The following is a 23,543-nucleotide window of genomic DNA, read 5'->3' on the forward strand; positions in this document are numbered from 1 at the left end:
CGGGCGCTTCCGCTTCCGGCCCTCCCGCCGCCGTCATCAGAGGCGTTTAGAGGGACCGCGCCATCCCTCCTGGCGCGGAAGCGCTGCGGTACGGAGGGTGCCGGGGGAGTACCTGAGGTACAAAGAGAGAAACAGCTAAAATTCCTTAAGGGCAGGTACGTTTATTTCATGAATACACCACCGCCTTCCGCAGGGCAGAGAGGGAATGCTGTACGCCACTGAGTTTCAATACTGCAGCTCCGGAAAGGATACAGCCATAAATAGCAGCGTGCCACGAGCGAGAAAATCGTTACATTGGACAGAGCGATTTGCCACAGGGAACGCGGAATTCATGAAAACATGTTGCGCGTTTCTAATTTTAATTCTTAGTATTTTCAGAACTTCTGCTAGTAATTACTTTCGTTAATACACGTTACAGCGGTTAGCTATATATACACACACACACACACACTATATTTTTGGAGCATTTCTTGTGATCTTCACAGTACTTCGCTGTCAATCTCCGTAATCCTGTAAAGTGGAGAGGTGCTGTATACCAGGTACATTTTAGACAGTAGTTTTTAATCACTGTAATTAAATATTCAACAAAGAACATACTTATCACGTAACTCCACTAACAAAAAGCTTCCCCCCAAAATTGTTTTGCTAATGTAAGAATATACCAAAACACCAATCACACAGATGTTTATAGCAACAGTTTAAAACAAGGTAATTCACATACCGCAGCACAAAGAGTATAGTACCACTGCTGTTTAAAATGTACAAGTACTGTTTAATGACCTGAATGGAAAAAAAGCGCAATATAAAACTATCGTCACTCCTCTATCCAACTGCGGCTCATGGCTAACCATATACTCTTTAAAGGAAGAGTGGATTATTTTATAAATAATGTTTCGATAGCGTTTGAGAATTTATAAAAAGTACTGTCATCGTGTATTTTGCTACTACAAATATAATGCTAGTATGTTGTGTTTCAGTCCCTGGTTTTGCAGAGTTTGCTCGCAAGTAAGCCAATGCGCGTAGGTGTGTATTTGCAGTCCCCCAAGAGATGACAACACTGTGACACGTTCAGCTTTGGGTGAAAGCACGCAGCTGCGTATACGAGTTATGTTCTAAGACACTGCGAATGGTAAGGAGAACTGCAGGGTTTTACAGCATACATAAACGGAGCTGAGGAAATCAGTTATTTAAATTGCCGCAGGATAACAAAGTACCGTATTTTGTGTAATCTCACGTGAGCTTTAGAAAATCATCACAGCACAAAGAGTTGCGTTTTTATAGCGTAATACGTAGAACTGTGACTGAGCCTTCGCTAACCTCAAAGCAGCACCACGCAGAGGATGGTCACTGTCTCTGGGCGAGGAGGAGTCACTCGTTTAGTCTTAACTGCAAAAGTGACAGAATGATATTGTTCAGCTCAGAGAATTACTGTTCTCCCGTTTTCTTTGAAAGTAAGATTTTAAAAATACAGCAGTATGTCTAGTAGATGGGGAGGATGCTGAGCGGACAGCCCAATCACATGAAGAGGACTTCCTCCTCCTCTGATGTTCTAACACGGCTGCTGATTCCCTCGCTCAGGTCTTTCTGTGGGACAAGAAAGCCCTTCTATCACACAAAAGAGGGGAGTGGGACAAGCCAACTCCAATATGCTGTCTGCAACTGGTAGAGACTGCTTTGTATCTCAAAACCCAAGGGGAATTTTTCTCCAGAGGTTGAAGGAAAACCTGTTCTATCAGTTGTTTCCCATTTGTGGGAAAAAAGTATCTTTAAAATAGTAATTAATAAATGGATGATATGGAACAATTATTCTGAAGTAATACTAGTGAGTATATGTCACAATAATATTTAATAGCTGAAATGTACTGACACAGAAAATTGAAGTCAAATATTGAATATATTAATATGCAAAGTTTTGTTTGTATTTTGAAATTAAACTATTTTTGTTGTGCCTCAAATTCAAATATAAGCCTTACAAATATCCATAGCCTCTGTTATAAATTAAACTTCTAAACAATACTTGTCAACATTCAAATCTCAATAAACTTTGGCAGCTCTTTGGTAAATACTTATAAATATCAATTAACAAAACAGTAAAAAGGGAGTGGGGAGGCTACCAGCAGGGAGCCCCCCTTTTTTTTTTTTTAAATTCCACAAAGGGGAACAGAAATGAGAGAGCTCCCTAAGCAAAAATTCTTTCCAAGATTGGTATATTTTAATGAGATTAGTAGCTCATCTTTCTTTTCTCTGTCTATTCAAATACTATTACATCAGGATTTTAATAAATTTCAGACAATTTTTTGTGCTCTACCATATATACATATTCAAAATTTATACACAAACAATAGTGGCTGTTTACGAGTAGAGTTAAGTTTCAGTGCATTTGACAATTAATTATTGCACACAGAATAATCTCAAATGCCCAATTATTCTACTGGATAAAGGTAGCAACAAATACAACCTCTTATATTTTTGAACATCTATCTTTCTGTAAAATCTTGCGTTGGTGACACCTTAGGTGCCAAAGAAGTGAAAGGATCTGAGGGGGATCTGTTGCTGGTTATTCTTGATGGTATAGGAGGTGCAGGTGGTCTTCTTGCTGGCATTGTATAGAAGCAATCAGTAGAACTTTTATTCCAGTCATTATCAACATTAAAGTCTGAACCAAGAAAAGTGTTTTGTTCAGTGCCCAGCAAATCTGGAGATCCAGCTGACTTCCTGGAACTGATTTGCTTAAAATCTGGAACACTTTTAGATGGCTTTAGCTTTACATTGAAATTCTCCTCCTCCTCCTCAAACGTTACCCATCCTTTTGGGTGTACATTTTTTACCATGAGAGATTTACTTCGCAAGCAAAAAGTGTTTTCAGATGCATCAACAGAAAATACAGGCTTGCTTGTATTACAACTGGGGGGATTTAGAGAAGGGAAGGGATTGCAAGCGGCACGTCCTTCTGGAAGACGTGAAGTTATTTCAGACTCTTGCGTTTCCGTTCTAAATGGGTTTCCAGCATTAGGAGTTCTTTCAGTGAATGGATTTGTGCAGTTCAGTCCAGTAATAAATGGATTTGGAGAGCTGCGCATATGTTCCTGGGATGTGTTAAAGGTTGGAATAGGAGGCATTGCTGGCATGCAATTTACAGTATTCAAAATATCAGCATTTCTTTGTGTTGCTGAAGGCAACTGTATCAACTCCTTTTGGTTTAAAGTCGGAACAGGTGATGTTCGAACAGACGTCTGCATCTTTGACACAAGCAGCTTAAATGACAAATCTTCAAAAGGGTCACTGTTTAACTGTGTTTCAAGTTTAGTGCCGTACGTTCCATTTGTTTTAATCTGGAAAGAAAACAAGCTGCTTAGTAATCACGTGGCTGTCTGTTTTAAGATTATTACTAACTCCCCATTTCTCACTCTTCTATGAGACGAAAAGAAGCTCTTGGGCTTAAACTGAAACTTCAGTACAATTTGGTTGTAACTTGCACAATGCACTTGTAGTAGAATGATTGCTTCTTTTCTGGAAAACAGTAATCCTTAACCCCTCCTCTGAAGAAAAGCCAAAAAGAAACACAATTTTCCCCTGTGTTGGTTGATGCAACTTGAATCTACTTCATGCAGGTCAGAATCCTAGCCAAAAGCACTAGTGGACATTGTCTAAGAAAATCTTTAAGAAACTTGGGAAATGATGCTGTATTCTAAACAAGCGATAACCCAGCACAAATAATGAAATAAAAAACTAGCTTTCATTGTTTGAGAGTTTATAACACTGATGTTACAAGCAATATTTAAGCATCACAATGAAAGGAAGTATTAGTGTTATTAGTATATGCACTTCAGACATTTCTGTGTAGACATATGCATCTGTAGGCATCTCCAGTGCTTCTTGCCATGTGAAGGTACGAGCATCAGTTTGTAATATTTTAAAATGGCAAGTTATCATTGTTTAGAATAATACCAAATGGAGAAGACAGACTTTTCTCCACAGAACTTCTCATCTTTTAAAAACAAAATATTCCTGTTTATAAAAATTTCTTCAAACAACAATGCAACTTTTATACCTTGTAACAGCTGTCCAAAAAGGCAGAGTATCTACCTTTGGTCAAGTCATCACACTGACAGAACAGAGTTTGGAGCTTCCCCTTATTAAACGAACGCAAAGAATTAAGCTTAAGTTAAAACAGCTTCTGAGAATTCCAATTTCACAAGCAAATTTGTCATTTTAACCCATCACCTTAATGTACCCAAATAGTTCGGATATTTAGCATGAAAATTCTGTTAACTAATGTTTTGTTGAACTAGGATGCTAGTTAAAAGTATCAACTAAAATACAGTATTATTATAGCCTAACCTCAATCTTTAAACATCTTGTTTTTACTGCATTCATTGTGACTAGTTTGAAGCATGCCTCCACGTATCCACTGCCTAAGCAGCTATGCAAAATTAGTCTACAGGCTTTAGAGACTCTCAGGAATAGTAAGAAAATGATAAGTTTTTCCCAAGGTATCCAGCATAGCAATTTCTTTAAAAAATTGCAGTTGTGGCTTGAATTGGTCGGCAGGAGAAACGAAGTATGCTGGCAACAATGCATTTGCTCTGGTGGGTTTTTTTTGAAACAACAACATCGGTTACATGCATCCCTGGTACTAGAGAGTTTTTCTGAAATAGATGAGGCCTAATGTTACCAAACCATAAATAGGGTAGTTCAATGTTGGTATTTTTATATGTATATAGTAAGTGTTTTGGAAAATAGTACTAAAACAAAGGCATCAAGTAAGTGAGGGGGGAAATGTGACAAATTGAACTGTAGAAAGAATGTAAGTCAAATGCAGCTTGGTACCAGCTGGTTAAGTCCTGTGTTCATTAACCAAGTAATCAAAAAGTACAAGGTCCCAAAGAAACTATGAATCCAAATTGTTCTTTATTGTAAGTAAAAATTTGCTCTGAATAATTCTGGAACCACATGCTTTTAAAATTGTAACAAACAGTATATTTTACTGTGGGTAATAGTAAGTTCTCTGTTCTTTGAGAAATGTGACATACGGGTTTTATTTTGAAAAAACTTTGGCAGTGCAATTGCATCAGGTTTTATTTGTATTAAAGAGAAATGTTAACTCCAACACCTTCTCATTTTTTTCCAAATAGACTGAGGCCAGGAGATTCAGCAGTGACTAAGCAACATACGTGAGGTTCCAATTGTTTCATAAAAGATGATGAAGCAAAATATTTGCTATGGTGCTAATAAAACCAGTATCAATTTTAATTGCATTATGAAAGGAAAAAGCAAACTATGGTATGACGGTCAATTCATTAATGTGGACAGGTGATTTTTAACATGGATGAGACTGCAGATGTATGAAAACAAGATTCATACATCTTTTCTGCTTGAGTAAATGGAGACCACATACAAGATTGGTAAATAGTCAGATACCTGTTACCCTGATGGTTGCTCCTGCTTGTGAAAGAGAAACAGACATCAAAGGAAAGAAAATTAGGAAGAAAATCCAAGTAACAAAGCAACCTTATGTTAAAAATACTTTTAAGTTTTCACAAAGCCATTTTTTGAGAAATGAATACAAACCAAAAATATTTATTACACACTGTACTAAATTTTAAATTTCTGTTGTATTCTATTGTAAGACTTATAAGCTCTACCATTAAGAGTCAAAACAACCAGCTCAAGCCAATTCTAGTGTTATTTCCATACAGACATTCATTGTGCAGCTGACTGTGCTATTTTTTGAAGACTGATTATAAGAATTTGACTATTGATGGTCTAATTCTAACCATCTATTAACATGAAAAGCACTACAGCCCTCATTCTGGGAACTGTGTTGGTATACTCACTCATCTATAGTAATAGTTTTTCAAGCTGAAAAAAAAGGTAAGACTTCTCATTCAATCAAAAAACAAAATCTCCTTAATTTACAATAAATAAAACTATTTACAATAACTACTTTTCTTTTTTAAAGTATTGCTTGGTAAGCTATAGAGTCCTGAATATTCACACTGTATACAAGCAATTATTTTTATAAGGAGAGATTTGGGTTCTTAAACATCACAATCAAGCTCTGAATCAAAGGATGGGCTTGGAATCCACTACCTCTCAAAAGACTTTGTATTTATTTAAAGACCTATTCTCAGAAAACTTCATATTTACAAATGATAATCAAGAAATGAAATAAACATCATTTAACTAAACTCAAAAAAACCCCAAACCCTAAGCTGGAGACAATAAATGAAGCTCAAAGTGGGCCTTTCTTGTGATTGCACAGCCTGCATTAATCAAAGAAGTCTGATTGCAGAGAAAATTATAGCTCCCTGAAGTAGTCTTAAACTATCTGGTTTGGATATTTTTAACAATATAGCCACGGCATTACAAAGCTTAAAATCCTGTTTATAGTGTTCTTAAGCATATTTTTGATTGCTGTGTATACACACAGATAAGTGTAATTTTCGTAATAATTTTGAACTAACTGCTTGCACCTCTTTCACATAATGATCAGTGGTAAAACTACATTTAGAAGGTGTGAGGCTTTCAAAAGTGACACAATGCAATCTGTTTCTATTCACAAAATCAGTATGTTCTCAAGTACCTTATGCCTCCATGTATATACTCTGCTGGCAACACTTCATACTTTGTAACAAACTACAAAAAGTCCTGATATTCTACCTGTATATTCAAAAAATGTCCTCCGGTTTTTGGCCTAAGTTTCCAAAATGAAAAAAATGTTAACAGGCAGAGACAGGTTCAGCAGAAAGAAAGGAAGAGCATTTAAAGATTTTTCCATTAGAATTCAAAATCAACTCACTGAGGACTGAATTTGGCTGCTTCATTGTGGTACAAAATAGGTATTAACTAAGTGCTTTAGTGCAAGTGGGCTTCAGATGTAGAGATAAGGTAAAATCTAAAATACTGATGAAAACTTACGTAGTCATAAATATCCGCAGCTGAGTTTATGTTTAAAAAAACCAAACACCAGAAAACAAAACCACAAATTTACTCTTGGTAAGAACTGGGCACAAATCCATCAGCTTCAATAAATTTGTGGTTTTATTCAAGTAGTGTATTATCTGCCCTAGCACCTGATACTGTAAAAACTAACAGCACTGGCCTTTAGTGAAGAGGTTTAGCCTTACGTATATATAAACGACACTGAAAACTTACTTCTGCATTTTTTAAACAGTACTAAGCAGCTATGGCTTTTCCTAGAAAAAGGGGTTTTTTTGAAAATAACACTCTAAATGGTCCCACAGAACAGAATATTTATGTTACTGTATTAAATTTGCAGATTATTTTGATATGTTTCTATATTTTATTTGACACTGGCGAATGGGGAGAAATGTATTTCTATTAAGTATCTATCAGTATCGTCTTCCTGCAGTGAATTATCATCAACGTAAAGCACCACATCATGCGATCTATAAAGCTTATTTTATAATCAAAACCTGCGTTAGCTAGTTACTATACAGTTTAAGTCATGCACATGTCATTATAAAATTAAATTTCTTAGACTGAGTATTCTTCCATACAAAGTTGTCAATTGACAACATAATTTTAAGAACAAGCTGTCCATAAGCTGTAAGTCTGTCATACGAAGTCTCAAGTTAAATGTTTAGTATTTGAGATATTAGTTATTCATGGACAATACCTAAGCAATTAAGTATTATCCTAGTAGAGCCTGATGATCTTTGAATCCAATCTTTTGACCTTTATTTTTGTTTGTTTGCTTGCTTTAGGTGTTTCTCACAAATCTACAGCATTCAGCACAAGCTGTGCTAATTTACATAATGAAAAAACACATATACAAGGTTCTTTTACTTACTTGCTGCTGTGAAGGAGCAGATTCAGAAGGCAAACTGTGAGATGATCGGCTACGAGGAGGCGGTTGTGGGGGTTCCAGACTTTGTGGGGCACTTGTCTGAGATGGATGCGATGCCACAGGTATGAGAGGCTCCTGCATCCTTAGCACAGGCAGTGGCTGAGTGGTGGGCTGAGCAGGTCCAGCAGCCTGAGGCTTTAGTGGTTCAGGAAGCAGTGGTGAGCCTGCAAGTATATTTGCAGTGTTTTTCATTGTCAAGAATTGTAATAGAGATCTTAAGAATGGCATGAATGAGAACACGTGGCTGTGGAAGCACCAGACAGAACTGCAGAAGAAGGGGCTGTAAGAACAGCAGGTGTTCATGGCAACTAGATTAGAAGTCATCAAAAGCTCAGCGCATCTCCATTAAAATTACTATAGATACAAAATAGAAAACCAGAAACCATGTCATTCTTAAGTCTACTTCAGTTGTATTTAAAAGTATTTTGGAAGTCACTACTATAAAATGCATATTTTGATATTAATACAATTAAAAAAACCCCTTTATCTTTACGTTTAGGAAGTGGCTTTGAGAGTCAAACATAAACACTATTCCAAATATTACGATTACGGAGCAACCACTGCAGAGAATGATCCAGTGATCAACACCTATGATAGGACACACCAATGTGCCCAGACCAGAACACAGCAATCTGATCAAAGTTTCTCTTGATGGCGTGAACTCTGTGGGTCTAGGTCTCCTCTGACTGCTGCCTCTTATCTGATAAAGGTTTACAATACCTGCCAAATGTTACTACGTTCGGGAATCTTAATTTCTAGTGAAAAACGAAGCACCTGTTGAAAACAAAGCATTCAAACCAGAGACAGTACCTCTCGACTGAATAGCGACATTTATATTTAACTTCTAAAAGTAAACTTACCCCTTGGTGGTTCAGCTGGTTTGGTTTGGGTTTCAGGTGCTGGTCTTCCCCCAGAGGGACGGACATGGCTTTGTGGTGCACTAATAACTCCAGCTCGAGGTGGAACAGTCTGACACAGTAATTGGTAAAAAGAAATTATTTTAGTTCTACTTTGCATCTGTAGTCATCTACTGTTAAGTGATTCAGGATAATTAGGACTCTGAAAAATAAATTCTTTGATAACAGTTGCTAAGCTAATTTTTTATGCACATGTAAAAGCAAAGAATATATTCTCAAAACATTACGAGGGTTCAATTCAAAGCAAAGGATTTTTACAAAAGTTTTCAACTTATATAAATACTTACCTGTGCAACAACGTTTGAAACGCTTATTATTTTGTTAGTATTAGTAAGTTAATTTTACCTAAGTCTGTGAATTGTCATAAGCAACAAAAACAACAACAACTTTATTTGAAGATCTCGTAAGGACACATTGATAACCCACTGTCAATGCAGGCTGTAGACACCATCTACCTTTTAGGCTATAATTATAGCCTGTCATTTGCAAACAACAGCTATAGTCAATTTTATATAGTGGAAGTCCAAGGTAAGCATAAAAGACCATGGTTAGTTCTTTTCTCTGAAACTTATGTTTGCTAACTGCAAGGCAGTTACTCCTGTTCCTCAGCAAACAGTATTAATGAAACATACATTCTGCCTCATCTGAAGGCTGGAGTCTTCCCAAACTTGTTGGAATAGAAGTTAATATGCTGGGAATGGAATTACTCTCATAAAACAAAATTAAAAAAGTCTACATCAGTATTTAAAGAGAAATAGGAAACTATTCCAGATTACAACTGAGGCTGAATGAATTACAAACACCACATATGAAAGCTGAATGTAAAGCATTAGAATAAAAATGCTAGATTTCACAAAAAAAAAAAAAATCATGAAGCAAGATAGTTTGTAAGATTTGTTTCCTCTAAAATTTTGTGTACTTGGTATATTCCATTTCACAAAAAAAAAAAAAAATCATGAAGCAAGATAGTTTGTAAGATTTGTTTCCTCTAAAATTTTGTGTACTTGGTATATTCCGACAAAATCTTAGTAACAGTGGATGTTCTAGAAATGGTTTTCAGAGCAAACCCCATTACACAACTCTACACACAAATGAAGCAAAGAAACTTCACCACTACAGAACAGGTATCATCCTTGACCTTACTTTTACTAGACGTATGTACTCTGCTTCGAAGACTTCGTATAACATCTGATTCATTATGCTTGGCTGAGTCCATTTAACAACTTTCTAAATGCTTTAAACCACCTAACCTCTGAAATATCTGTCTTCCCTTTAATTGCCAAGATGCATTTTGTCATTTCTTTGAATATTCTGCAAGTAGGCAGAAGGATGGCTGGATTAAATGCCAAAATGTATTTAACCCCCCCCCCGAAAACCCAAAACATCAAAAAGGAACAGAAAAGAAACAGAAAGGAAGTCCCAACATAATCCTCAGGAGCACCCAGTGGGAAGCGGCGCCCGCCGTGGCTACTGTCCCTGGTGCTGAAATCCTTGCAATGAAATGCTGCCCAAAAAACAACCTGAGAAAAAGGAAAGCAGCAATGTCAGTTAGGAAATCCAAACAAGGGTTGAGGCTTGAAAAGCCAAGCAGATCTTAGGAGATGTTTTTTCACACCTTCTAGTACGTTTGTTTGGTTGGTTTGTTGTGGGTTTTCTTGTTTGTTTGGTTTGGTTTGCTTAGGTGTTTTTTAAAGGAAATCTCAACGTCTGCAAAAGAAGAGATGCAGTCAGCTTTGTCTTGTCAAATTATGCTGGCAATTGCAGTACCACGGTCCTTTCTGGAAACAGGCAAGCATCTCTAACTGTAGTCCAGCCTGGGTGTTGAGAAGCACAGCAGAAGAGAACAGTACTACTGTTTCCCCGTCTTGTTCATATGAATAAAAATTCTTGCACTTATGCCAATTCCAAGATACTGGTGGAGTATTTTTTTACTGAATTATTTTGATTTAGAAGTCAAATCCTGTGCTGGCTCCAGGTTACCAAAAAAAAAAAAAAAAAAGTGAGGCACATGGTGATAAATGAATACATTCTTTCCTGTGTATACCAGGTTTTCTTTATCCAAATTTTAGAAGAGGGCATTTTACATTTCTGGGAAAATAACAAAAAAGTGCAAAGATCAAGAACTGTTCACTGTGAGAGTCAATCTCGGAGAAAAATGAATCAGCAAAAAGTGATTTCAGTGGTGGCTTTCAACAGCAGTTTTCAGTGGTTTCAGTATTGTTCAAGAGTACAATAGAAATGGCAATACCAGTAAGGTACAACTCCTTTAAGCTCTACAAGAACTCTGATGTCTCTGCACAGCTGGCAGCGTTCTTTTGTTTCTTGCTCATTTAAAAGGTGGAAAAGGACTCTTTTATAAAACAAATTTATATGGATTTAACTTAAACTCTTGTGGTTAGCTGCATCTTTATTTTAATGGCTTCTTCACACTCTCTCTCTCTCTCATTCGCAACAACTGGTCTATCACTTTACCTGAAAGAAAGGTACATCATTAAAGAAGAGGTGCAATATTTGTAGATAGGTCAAAAGCCTCATCAGTATCTATCCCACTGACATTTATGCAAGCAGAGTGCTTTTTAGCCTTTCTAAAGACTCATATCTGTGCTCTCCATCCTGCCAGTGTCGTTGTGAACGTTATCCCAATGAGAAGGGGATATGCCTTAGAGAAGGAAAACAAAGTTCTCTAATGAGCAAGAAACTGATAAGAAAGAGTCAACTTTTGCTGCTTTTTAGTCTGTAAAACGTTCAGGTATAAAGAGGTATGATCTAAGTTAAACAGCCTGGAACTGCCACAACAGAGAGAACAAAGCAAGCACAAATACTGTGGTTGATGTAGATATAGAAAGAAAAGTCCTTCATGCTGCTACAAAAATTCTCTCTGAAATATGCTGCAAAGTCTAAAGAATTATCAACAAGCAATACCATTTCTAAGTAATTCTTTAAGAAGACCTATAGCTATTAAAACACTTTCTCCTTCCCTAACGCAAGGCTCCTACTTGCTGCTGTTAAGAGAAATAAGGCAGATGTTTTCCATCTCGAGTCCTTGCTTGTAGCGAAGCATTCAAGCACCTATAAATCCTCCATTCAGTTCCTTCAGTTCAGTTCCACAAAAAAAGAATGAAATGCAGAACTAATGTTTGTTGAATGTTTTGTTGAAATAGTTGAATGTTTCACTTTTACATGAAGACACTTATCAAAATTAATTTTTAAAACAAGGTACAATATTCCATTACATATCAAGTAATCAGCAATATAATACATCAACTGCCTATATAATACGTTAACTGCCTGCAAGCAATTAACTGCCATCAGGATATACATTTCGGCACAGAAGATAATACATTTTATCATACCAAATCAGCAATGCAGTCAACGGGAGCATATAATACAAAGAACAACTCTGCAGTTATTTGAAAGTGGACACAAAATGGGGTATTACTTGGGAGCCTATGAAGTGACTGCAGAGAATGCAAAACAATAAAGCCATGTCCAGTATATATATTTTGAAGTATTTTTAGTCAAATGACAAGAATTGCTGAGGCAACTAACTCATGTAAGCTGTAAAATGACTAGTCAATTTTGCAGTTTTCTTACATCTGTTACGACTTACAAAAACCCACCGCCAGCATAATAAACTGTAGAAACTTAGGAGGAAAATTATTTTAAGATAGAATACCTACCGGTCTTGTTGTACCATATCCAGCAGTTCCTGAACTTGAAATTCCAGTTGAAGGTGGAGGCTGATTACGAACTGGAACAGATATTAGAGATCACTGACTTAGAACATATTTCAAAATCAATTTCTTTCAGTATTATAGTTAGTACAAAGCACATATCTGTATTACCTAAGTTATCTTTTCTTTGTGTTCCAGGACTTTTTTGTGCTTTGAAGCATGGAAAAAAAATTAGATTATCTTTGTTAGATAAGCTACAAACGGGTATTATACGGCAATGGTACATTATCACTAGTGGAAATGGGAGCAAAAAGACATCAGTGATTTTTTTTTTTTTTTTTAAATTGTTACATATTAAAGTCTATCCGTCAGCTAACCTGTTACTCTAGCACACTCTTATCCCATAGCACATGTGAGGTAATTTGACCCTTCTAATTACAAATTAAGTCAAATCACCTCCTATTTGTTTTGCAAGCTGAAGACGCCCACTTGTAGAGGTACCCTGTGTTCTCAGTCGTGCTAGAAGTTTTCTTTCACAGTGTATTCTGCAAATATTCTAACAGCAGTCTTTAAAACAAAAAGAACTTATGTAACATGCCGATTCAAAAAATCATGCGATCAGAAGAGTACCTCTGTAATTATACATGGTTCAGCAATCTACAGGGTCTACACCAAAGTTCCTGAACCTACTCTCTTTGTTTATGGGATAAATATATTACAGCACCAACCTCAACATTTACAGGCTGATGCTAATGACAACCTTGTATGGAACATTCAAGTTGTGAAGTGCAAGATACGAAAAAATTACCTTTACCTCAGACAAGTGCACAATTTCTAACAGGCAAAGAGGTTTAGGATTCTGGCTTGTATTTCTGTTGCCTATTTCCCAGGAAGGTAAAATCACCATGTCAGTTACAGTAACTGGAAGGAATACTCTGTGGTACATAAGACACTTTGTTTATCAAATCAGCTTCCAGTTGTCAGACAACCCTGCTTTCTTCGAGCTGGTTAGAATGGGTTTCTGGGTACAGTTCCTGGTAATGCGACTCGTACCCTGAGCAACCTGGCGCCAGTTTACCATACTCTGAGCAGGAGGTTGGACTAGATAACCACCAGAGGTCCCTTCCAACCTGAACTACTCTATGCATATAGTGGTTTTGCCAATTTAGAAAAGTGAACCAGCAACACAGCCAAAATTAATTGTAGTATACAGGAGGACATCTTGACTGTGACTATATTAAGACTTTTATTGCCATACCTATATTTGCTACAAAGGGACACATTCCTGAGGCGACAAGAAGAAACCCAAAAACATGACTCTGCTGGCATGGCTAAAACAGGACCCATTCAGCACTATACGCACATACTCCAGCTAGAATAATGCAAGAGAAATGCTTCTCATAAATGTATGTCACATACATTTAGGTATCAGAATCAAAATACCTACACCGTGCTCCTTAGAAAGGGACAAAATATTAAATTATAGGCTAAATTATTTAAATGGAAGTTTCTCTGCCCAAAATATATGAACATATGTAGTTCTTCATGAAAAATTAGGCTTCCCAGATTCCCGATTTAGTTACAGGTATAGTATTTACTCTAGCAGTCAGTCAGCTACAGCTTCCTCTGAGAGTCAGCCTTGAAAGTATTCTTCTTGATTAGTGCAGTCTAAGTTTTCATTTCATTTTTCATAAATGAAGACTGCCTTCTATAACAATTCACACCATCACTGAAAAACAGGAAGCAACTTGGTTGTCTGAAAACTATGTCAAATAAAAGAAGAAAGTTCCTACACAATAAATACCTTCATGAAACCACCTTTAGTATCACAAGGGCAACAATATTACTCAAGTATTAAATTAGAAATCCGTTTCTAGAATACAAAAATTATTATGTTACCTTCTACTTCTCTCCTAGCTACCCCAGGACTGGGAGGAGCTCCAAGACCTTTTCAGAGAAAGAAGAGAAGCTGTACATTGCATAAGAAAAGCAGTAGATTGAGAAAGTAAAACCAGAAAGAACACTGCCACAAGACACTTTTACATAATTTAAAAATGGCCTAGCTAGATTGTAGTTACTTGTAGGAGATAACTGTTTGTAGCAGCATGGGGAAACCAGACTGACACAAATTAGAGATCAGCAAGTACGATCGTGTTTAGAAACATGCTATTATTTCAGTTTTACATTACAGTTGAAAGAGAATTTCATTTCTTCAGTATTCACTCTCCACAAGCTTTTGTAAATTCAGAATGATATTAAAAGTCAGTCTTGAAACTCTCCTAAAGCAGAGCACATACCTATACTCAAACACTTGAAAATAAACAGGTACATCAGTTATACCCTGCACCATTAAGTCTGCTTCCTGTAATTTAGGAGAATACTACATAGTATGTTTCTGCCAAGACTACATTTGAATAAGCAATTTTATGGAAGAAATAAGTTTCCCACTTTATACAATGTCTTGTATCCTACAGAATCGTATCATTAAGTTATCTCCAAGCAGCACTCTGTACGTGGGAAAGCTGTATCAACTGGTGCACAGTAGATGTTACAGTTCAGATTGAGAGAAAGATTTTCAATCATGCATAACCATGCTGAATTATTTTATTTCTGCAATATGATCAAGCATATACTGGGTCCGTAAAATTGTATGGTAAGAACATGGCAGGACATAGATAATACTAGACGGTAAGTAAGGAGAAATCCTTAAGGCATGCGCATAGGAAAAAGTAACAGTAATATCTGGCAGCTCTGGAGTGGCTCAAGTATAGAGGAAGGAAAGGGAGCCAGTGTTCAAGAAGCCTACCTTAAAAGCAACTTTTGCCTTAGCGATGACACAGCCTCATGCTTTCTCATCATGTGCCAATGTGTGGTATCTGCTCAGGAGCTCTCTATGATCTGGAAAGAGTGCTGTGAATTTTGTCAGATATGGGTGGAGGTGTCACTCAGAGTAGGAAGAGTGAAGGTTGCAGATGAGGCTGGTATGTGATTATCTCCAGAGATGTCAGATCTCTGGTTTTGCTGAACATCTGGTTCAAAGATGTTAAATACTAGCATATGTTATATATTCTGGGTGAGTTCCAGGCTCTGCCAAACGACATTAGATTTCCATCGCAAAAGTTTCTGACAGTGAACTTCTCTGCGAGAGAAGCAGCACTGAGGAGGGATGAATAGAGACCGTTTGTGGGGGCGGGGCGCGCAGGAGGGGAGCACTGCCTGAGAACGTGTCATTGCTTTCAGGTACTAGCTCTGCCCTTCTCCCATGCAACCCAGAGGAACCCTAGGGGAGAAAAGAAAGTGGTAACCCATAGGCTATGAGAAGCCTACCTGCTAACTGGAGGAAAATAAAGGGAGGTGGAGAGCAGCCCAACAGACTACAGGACACTCCTCTGAACACTCTGTGGTTACAGAGACGTAAAGCTAACTGTTCATCTCAGAGTATTAATGGAAACGGGCACAATAAAACCTCTCCAAGAGCAGGGAACTAGCCTGTTCATTTCACAGATCTTCTGCACTTTCCCCTCCCAAAGCGCAACTCAGCCCATACTTTGAATAGGTATTTTCAGGATGCTCTTGTTAAGCAAATCTTCTGTTATGCAAGATGATTAATAAAGTCAACTCCTTTCAGGAGAAGGAAGGCAGAGAACCTCTTTGGCCATAGCACATAGACATGTTCCTACGTTGGTGCACCATACAGAGGAAGACTTCTGTGCATGAGGATTTTAAAAGGTTTTGCAAATTTAAAAATATTCATTATATGGGAGAGAAAGGGCATAAAGGTCAAATACCCCAAATTTCACTTACTAATAATACTCTTCAACAGTGATAAAGCAAAATTACGGTGCTGTGATAATGCTATCACAATTGGCATTATAGGAAGATTTTAATTTTCAGGACAGTGAAAAATGTACATCTGAAACTGAAACACATTTTTGGGTATCATTTTAAACTGTTACCGTAGTCTGTATATAGCTTGAAATCTCTATTGCAGTTTGAAACAGTATTTTGCAAGTAAAGATACCACATACTTGTTTTAAATAGTACTTTAAGGAAAGGGGTTGGATTTATACAGAAACAACCTGTAACTTACGCCCTGACATCTTTTAGACAGAGCTGCATGTTTTGCAAAGATTACATTTACACATTAGCTTAATGGAAAATAAAGCCACTCCAACTTCTCATAAAGTAAAATGTGCATATATGCACATGCGTGCATGTGTGTGTATATATGTGTATGTGTATATATGTGAAATCTAGGCCATTTGCCTACATTTGAACAATGCATTTACTGTTTTAGCATTAAGGCTTCTTGTTTCCTCCATTACTGAACATTCCTTCTTCAGCAAGGAAAGGAGAAAGGTGCTCTTCCCCATATTAAAAAACAAACAAACAAAAAACAAAAAACAAAACCCAACAAAAAAAGCTTTTGCAAAATGACTGCCATATCCTAATGCACCCAAACAACCTGAACTCTGCTCTGAAAAAAAAAAAAAAGCAAAAGGGGGGAAAGGCCTGGGGACCCATGCTGTACTTTGGAAAGTTGGATGCTTTTGCTCACTGATGCTGAGCAGTGGCTGGAGTTTTCAAAAAAAGCTACAGGGGAGAAATAAAGATGTTGAATGGTTCTTGCAAGGCTAAGTTTAATGTATGACTATAAATATCAGCGTACACTAGTAAGTACTTGCTGCTTGGGTGCATGTATTTTCATAGCTTAACATACTTGCATTTCTTTTAATGCCAACTTTATTACTGTATTTTCTACGTTTATTTTATTTATTTGGAGGATAATCACAGTGAAAATGTAATGCATTTTACCCAAATTATTGCATATACTGAAAATACTATGCATTCTCTCAATCTTAACCCAATCTTAACCCCATTTTAACAGTTCAAACCAATGTTAAAAGACAACTATAAGCCTCTCGTGCATTAATCAGGAAAAGTCTGACTAATGTTATTAAAAAAAAACCAAAACAAATGTTATTTTTTAACTTCAACTAATTGACAATTAGCAGCTTTTATAATTTTTAATGTTCTGTAAGAATTTACTCTGTAATGTATCAAAAAAAATCTTGGGTAAACAGAGTGCAACATTTTAATTTTTAACCATAAACTACTGAGAGCTTATAAAATCCTCAGTGGAAATCTTTCGTATTAGCAGGCAAAAAGTCTACACTTCGCAAACCCCTGCAATGAGTACGTAGCCTCGTTTCTTTGAATTCTGAGTTACTTCTGAAGTAAAATATGACCAAACTCTCAAAAAAACCTTAGATGCCCAAATCCTGCTCCCATCTTCAAAGCATACTGAGCCATTAGAAGAAATGTTATGGGCATCGAAGGGAGTGAAGCACTCAGGAAAAAAAAGGTTAAAACACATGAGAAAAAGAAAAAGTAACATTTAAAATGCACATCGTTTTAAAGACACGATCAATGTCACTTTGCATGTGCTACAGAAGTCTAAAACCAAAGTTTGATACGCTTATACAGTACACAGGGATATTTTCACAGTGCTTTAGGAGCCTTCATACTAGGTAAGAGAAACAGATGCCATTCCCCAAGCACAGTAACACACTATGACATTTATACTGCTTCCGGTCCCGTGCTAGCTTGCTCAGAGCTGAGCTCAGGTACCGCTGAAAAGCAAAGCATTATGCCTTATAAATGTATGCCATGAGTGGAAAACGAAAAGGATAGAAAAAGTGGGATGAGCTTCAGGTCAGAATAATATATGAAAAAAATATACTACAATCTCTTTTAAAAGACTGCATAAACAGCAAGTTTTATGCAAGTTACAATTCTTTATGGAAAGCTATGTTGGGAAAGAGGGTAAAAAAAAAGGCGGCTAGTCTTTGCACAATTGAGACAAACTAGGCAAACAGGATTGTGTCAGTGCACATAAAACTATATAGGACTGAAGTAGGACAATGAATTAAATCTCACCTATGTTGCGTGTTATGTATAAACTGGCTATTTTCTAAAACTTAAGCATTTTAACTAATTTGAAATATTATGCCTTTGGCATAACCACCTCCTCCCCTCAACTGTATCTAAGAGCCATGCACATCTCCGCCTGACATCAGATTAAGTTAGCTGATATTTATATACTATGTAAAATGGTTTAGTTATTTTCTGAGATTGCTCAAAACTTTTGAATTATTTTCTCAAAAAACCCTCTTTCCTACCACCTGAATGGCAGTGTCTGAAAAGCCATTAAGAAAGTATTTCAGAGCCACCAACTATTCCCACTCTATCCCATGCATCAATGAGCTGATTTAAGTCCAAGCAGGACAGCTCAACTATGAAGCGTGTGACGAAGAAGGACAAAGATTAGTTTCAAGAAGAAGCACTTCTGAGAACGTGTGAGTCGCTATTACATGCAAAACCAGATCAAGCTGGAAAAAAACAAAACTAGCCTAAAGGGTTGATAAGGCCCTCAACATCATCAAAAGGGAAGGAATTAGGGGAGAATTATTTCAGGATTTTGTTACTTTGTAAAGACCTGTAGCTCTCAAGTGCCTTCGAAGTAAGCGAATCAATTCCTTTGCTCAGTTTGTGTTTCTGAAGTACACGCTAGTTCCAAGAACTATGGAGGATGTTTCATGTCTCTAGGAAGGGCTTAGGAGCCCATTTCAAGACTTGGAAACAGAAAATAGACTACCCATACGTCAGCATTCAGCTTAGAGACAAATATTGCTCAGTGATTTGAGCTCTCTGTTAAGTGGTGATCATCCAGGGGAAACTGGGCCAGACCAGCAGTAGTTTCAACTTGAGCAATTAATTAATGGATAATCACTGCAAGTAGCTACAATCACAATCCATTTTACAATGCTCCTTGTCATGGACTGTGAGAACAAAAGCTAGCCTTTTCACAACTAAAGACGAGTTTCTGCTTTCACAGAAAAGTTAGCTGGGTATATTTTGACCAGGACAAAGTAATAAAAACCTGGAACAACTTTAATCTCTCTGACTATAACGTACCAACTTCTGGAGAAATATTTTTTCACTAAAACGTCAAATGTAATTCAGAGGGGGATACAAACCCTGAGAAAGAAACTACATTGACATTCAAGAATTACCCACTTTTATACCTTTGGACATCATCATAAGTATTGTCACAACAGACCACCATAGTAGTTTTGCTACGTAGTCATATTCGAAAACAATTAAAAACATTACCTCCAAATTCTTTTCTAGCAGGTGCAGGACTCCTACCGCCTTATAGTATTAAGAAATGAATGCAGCAATAATGAAAAATATCAGTACAGTAAGAGGGAAGAAAAAGAATGAGAAAGTTAAAAATGACAAGGGTCAGTTTGTTATTAACTAAGTTGCCCATATGCTTCTGAACATCCAGTTTCTCTTAGTGCTCAATTGTTTACATTTTCAGATGATCCAGATGAACTCTACATTAAAAACTTGGACATGATAAAATGCATGCATACTGATGCCAAAATTAAAGGAGCATAAATCAGTGAATGCACAAGATTATTTCTCTTTTATTTTAAAAATGAAGATGCTATAAAAATGAAAATGTTGAGTAAACACTGCTGTAGGAAGCCCACATTTTTAAACTGTGAAAATAAGTTTATAAAAATTTTAAAACTTATTCACCAAGCAAAGGCAATAATATTTAAATGGTACTGAAAAATGCTGTTATTTCCCATGCTGTTATTGCTATTAAATGTACCAACTAAACATTTTAGTGAAAAAATTGTATGTTCCATTGAGCCCCAAACCAATAATACAATATGTAGGTTGGGTGTGGGCTTCAAAGTTCACATCACAGACTTGAAACAAAATATTCCTGACCACCTCATACACGTCACCGCATTACCTGATGGTGGAGGCGGCCTCTGTGGCGGAGCAGGGCGTGCAGGAGGAGCAACAGGGCGAGGTGGTGGAGGACGCTTAGGCTCCAAGCTCTGAGAAGACTCTTTCTGTTGGGTACCGAGCTGAAATTCAGCTGAAGAACGTGACAAAAACCAATGCAAAAATTAATCACTTGTACATTCTAACCACAGTAAAGCTTTTCTAATAGCAAGTTATTTTCACAGAGAGGACAGTCAGTCCCCAGCCCTGGAAACGATGATACGGAAGTTTTTGACAGAGGGAAAACAAGAGGAATAAACCAACGGTGAAAAGAAGCAGATTTCCTAAACCGAGATTTTTGTCTCATACGCTTTTATCAGTATATGCTTTTCATGACACCCTGAACATTCTTACAAATTGCAGAGTTCCAAGTTTTGATTTTGACCCTTATCTGTGAACTAAGTGCTCTGGAAAAAAAAGTTAGAAGGGGAATTCTGAAGGCATTTTAGCAGTCTTTGTAAAGTTACTCCAAATTACATTGAAATAAACTGTTCTAGAAGCCATTCCAAACACTGTAATTCTAAATGTCCACTTTGTCACTAAAATGAAGTTGTGTTTAAACAGAAGCTTTCATATTATACACCCAGTTTACAGATCTACTGATTACAATTTACATATTACAGCTGATAGGAGCATTAATTGAAATGGGCTGTATTTGAAGAGTATGACTAAAGTGAACTAGGATTATACTGACACGTTGCAACAGAATTTCTGAGCAGAGGTTTCAAACTAATCAACTTAGAAAGCCTATTAATCACATAACTTTTTGAGATGTCTCCTTCACGATGAAATGCTAAAGAACTAGAGCAAGTTAGATAGTTTGCAGCAGCGTAGATCAGTGGACAGTGTGCTAAATAAGACTTGGGAAACAAAGCTCTTCCACTGCCTGTCAGGAAAACCGAGCCACAAAGAATGAGCTGATTTGCTCAGGGCCACTTATGCGTAAAATGCTAGATAATGACAAGAATAGCCTTTTATATTAATCTAAAAGCTCTATTAAAAATAATCTATGAGCTAGTATTCTACCACTGGGCCATACAGCTGCCAGAGTGTACAGTCGTAATAGAGGTAGTCGAGCAATGTAATACACACTGTGTGTGGAAACAGGTGGTCCAGGAGTTTTTGTTGGTGCTCGGCTCGGTCTCACTGGGAGCGCAGGTCCATCTGACAGCGTAGGGGATTGACAGGGACTGGAACGCGGTGAAGAGCTTGGGGAAGTTCCAAGACCAGAGCTTGACGTTGGCTGTAGATGCTGAGGAAGGATTTCTTCTACTTCAGCACTATAGTCATCAATGTCTCCTAAATAACAAACCCCACCCCAAAAAAGAGAAAGCATGTAAAATAAAGGGAACAATAGTTACTTATTTTAAAAAATGGGGAAATTATAAACTGATTCTGGGCATGGGATTTTCTGCAAAAAGCCCTCAAATTCCAAGGAATTAGCTCAGCAACCAAAGTATGATTCTTGCATCATAAAAAATTACACGTGAAGAATGCATATATATTCAAACCAGTTGAAAATACTCCAAATGCACACTATATATTATGGATATATATTATAGGCAATTATAATAGTGTGGCAACTGTAATGTTGCTTAATCTAAGAAACAATTAGCTTTACAAAGACCACCTTTGCAAACATTATTTCCCTGGTTCGCAACAGATGGCAAGCTTCACTTATTCTTCAGGAGGCTGGGCAGGGGATTTCACGATATCTGCTATTTGTAATAACTTCTGTTTGAAAAGGTGGAATGATGTTTAAAAAAAAGGTTCAACATGGACATGCCTTTGAAAAGTGAACTGTCAATTTAGAATATTTTTATGTTGATATTCAAAATGCCTAAAATAGACAATTATCCCATCACACCATAGTAATCCTTTCTTCCGTAACTTCTAGGCTTCTCTCTCTTCAGGTACATGAACGACACACAATGTTCTACAGAAGTTCCAGCTTCAACTCTGCACTGCTCAGCAGTAACAGAGTAACCAGGCTGCTAATTAGATATTAGCTCTTAAGAGTCTTGTGGGATTTGAGATGTCACATTTTAAGGGAATCATACCATTTCACGTAGGACTATTAATAAAATCAACCAATCATACAGGCGTCTAAACTGTTAAAGTTCTGTTTCCTACCCGCACTGGAAGTACTGAAGTATCTTATGGCACAGACGCTAACACAAATTCCAACTTTTCATACAGGTTTCCCATATCTGTACCTTTACCAAAACATATCTTCCTTTATGAAATACCTGTACAAAAAAACCTTAGTCTACTCCTTCCAGTATACATAGCTGCCATCTCTTTTCTGAAATCTTTTGCAATGTAATGTTTGCCACTAAGGATCTTTTGCAATAAAATGTTTGCCACTAAGGAGCTTGGATAGAAATTCAAAGCAAATGAGCTACTCGGAATAAATCAATATAGACACAATGACTATATCTAGAAAGTATATCTGTTCAAGAACTGACAAAAAAAGACTCTGTAAAATACATATGGAAATGCAATACCCACAGGAAGTGTCAGCAGGTAAGGCGTGTGTGTGTGGGGGGGGTTGCTGCTGTTCGAAAAACAGCTGTTTTACTTGCCAAGGATATAAGAAGAATATATTTTAATGCAGAGAAGAGAGTGAAGCAGACCTTTCATAAAAATTAATTAATAGATTAAAAAATAAGCTGTGACAAAGTATATAGATTAGAAACATGCAAGTAAAGAAAAGCAAAAATGCAGAGGCACAATTGCTGCAACAGTAATATTCAGCAACTTGAGGATTCCGCTAGAAAAGCATGACATGAAAAGATATAAAAACCCTTCAGGTAAAAACCAAAACTGACAAAAATCAAGGAACCAGAAAACAGCAACTCATCAATGCCAAAGATCAGCCTGCTCCAAGGAGCAACAGAGGTTGAAGGTTTCCTTGCCTGACTCACATTTGCCTGCCTGTCAAAGGCTCACCAGGTGTCTTCTTGGGGGTGGTAAGCATATCAATGCTTAGCATGGGAGCTCATTAGTCCTATTAATCTATTACGTGTATTGGCAAAAAAATAATTGCTTTGCACTCTGAGGTGGTGTATATCCTGCTTATAGGGTATCTCCATGAACAGTAAAAGTTGCCTGAATGAAGTGACTCTGAGAGGGTAGGTCACAGGATAAAGTGAGAAGAATAAAGAGAATGTCAGCAAATCAGTAAAACCTAGAGATACAGTGCAAACT

The 23,543-nt window shown here is 37.0% G+C and overlaps 1 protein-coding gene across 2 annotated transcripts in view; it reads right to left on the bottom strand.

Moving 5' to 3' along the window:
- Positions 1-2,151: 2,151 nt before the first annotated feature.
- Positions 2,152-23,543, bottom strand: part of SYNJ1 (synaptojanin 1) — a 65,506-nt gene continuing 44,114 nt past the window's right edge. Inside the window, exons 23-31 of one of the 2 annotated variants that reach the window (XM_009282947.1) lie at positions 21,426-21,632; positions 20,299-20,427; positions 14,364-14,411; positions 12,636-12,674; positions 12,471-12,541; positions 8,734-8,842; positions 7,817-8,037; positions 4,052-4,132; positions 2,152-3,332 (exon numbers count right to left, since the gene is read on the bottom strand). In XM_009282947.1, the coding sequence (XP_009281222.1) occupies positions 2,478-3,332; positions 4,052-4,132; positions 7,817-8,037; positions 8,734-8,842; positions 12,471-12,541; positions 12,636-12,674; positions 14,364-14,411; positions 20,299-20,427; positions 21,426-21,632 (1,760 nt within the window). In that variant the 3' untranslated portion in view covers positions 2,152-2,477. The remainder of the gene's footprint in view (positions 3,333-4,051; positions 4,133-7,816; positions 8,038-8,733; positions 8,843-12,470; positions 12,542-12,635; positions 12,675-14,363; positions 14,412-20,298; positions 20,428-21,425; positions 21,633-23,543) is intronic. The other variant, XM_019473068.1, reaches the window with a different exon arrangement.

Source organism: Aptenodytes forsteri, unplaced genomic scaffold, assembly GCF_000699145.1.
Source record: "Aptenodytes forsteri isolate BGI_AS27 unplaced genomic scaffold, ASM69914v1 Scaffold2, whole genome shotgun sequence".
Taxonomy (NCBI): Eukaryota; Metazoa; Chordata; class Aves; order Sphenisciformes; family Spheniscidae; genus Aptenodytes; species Aptenodytes forsteri.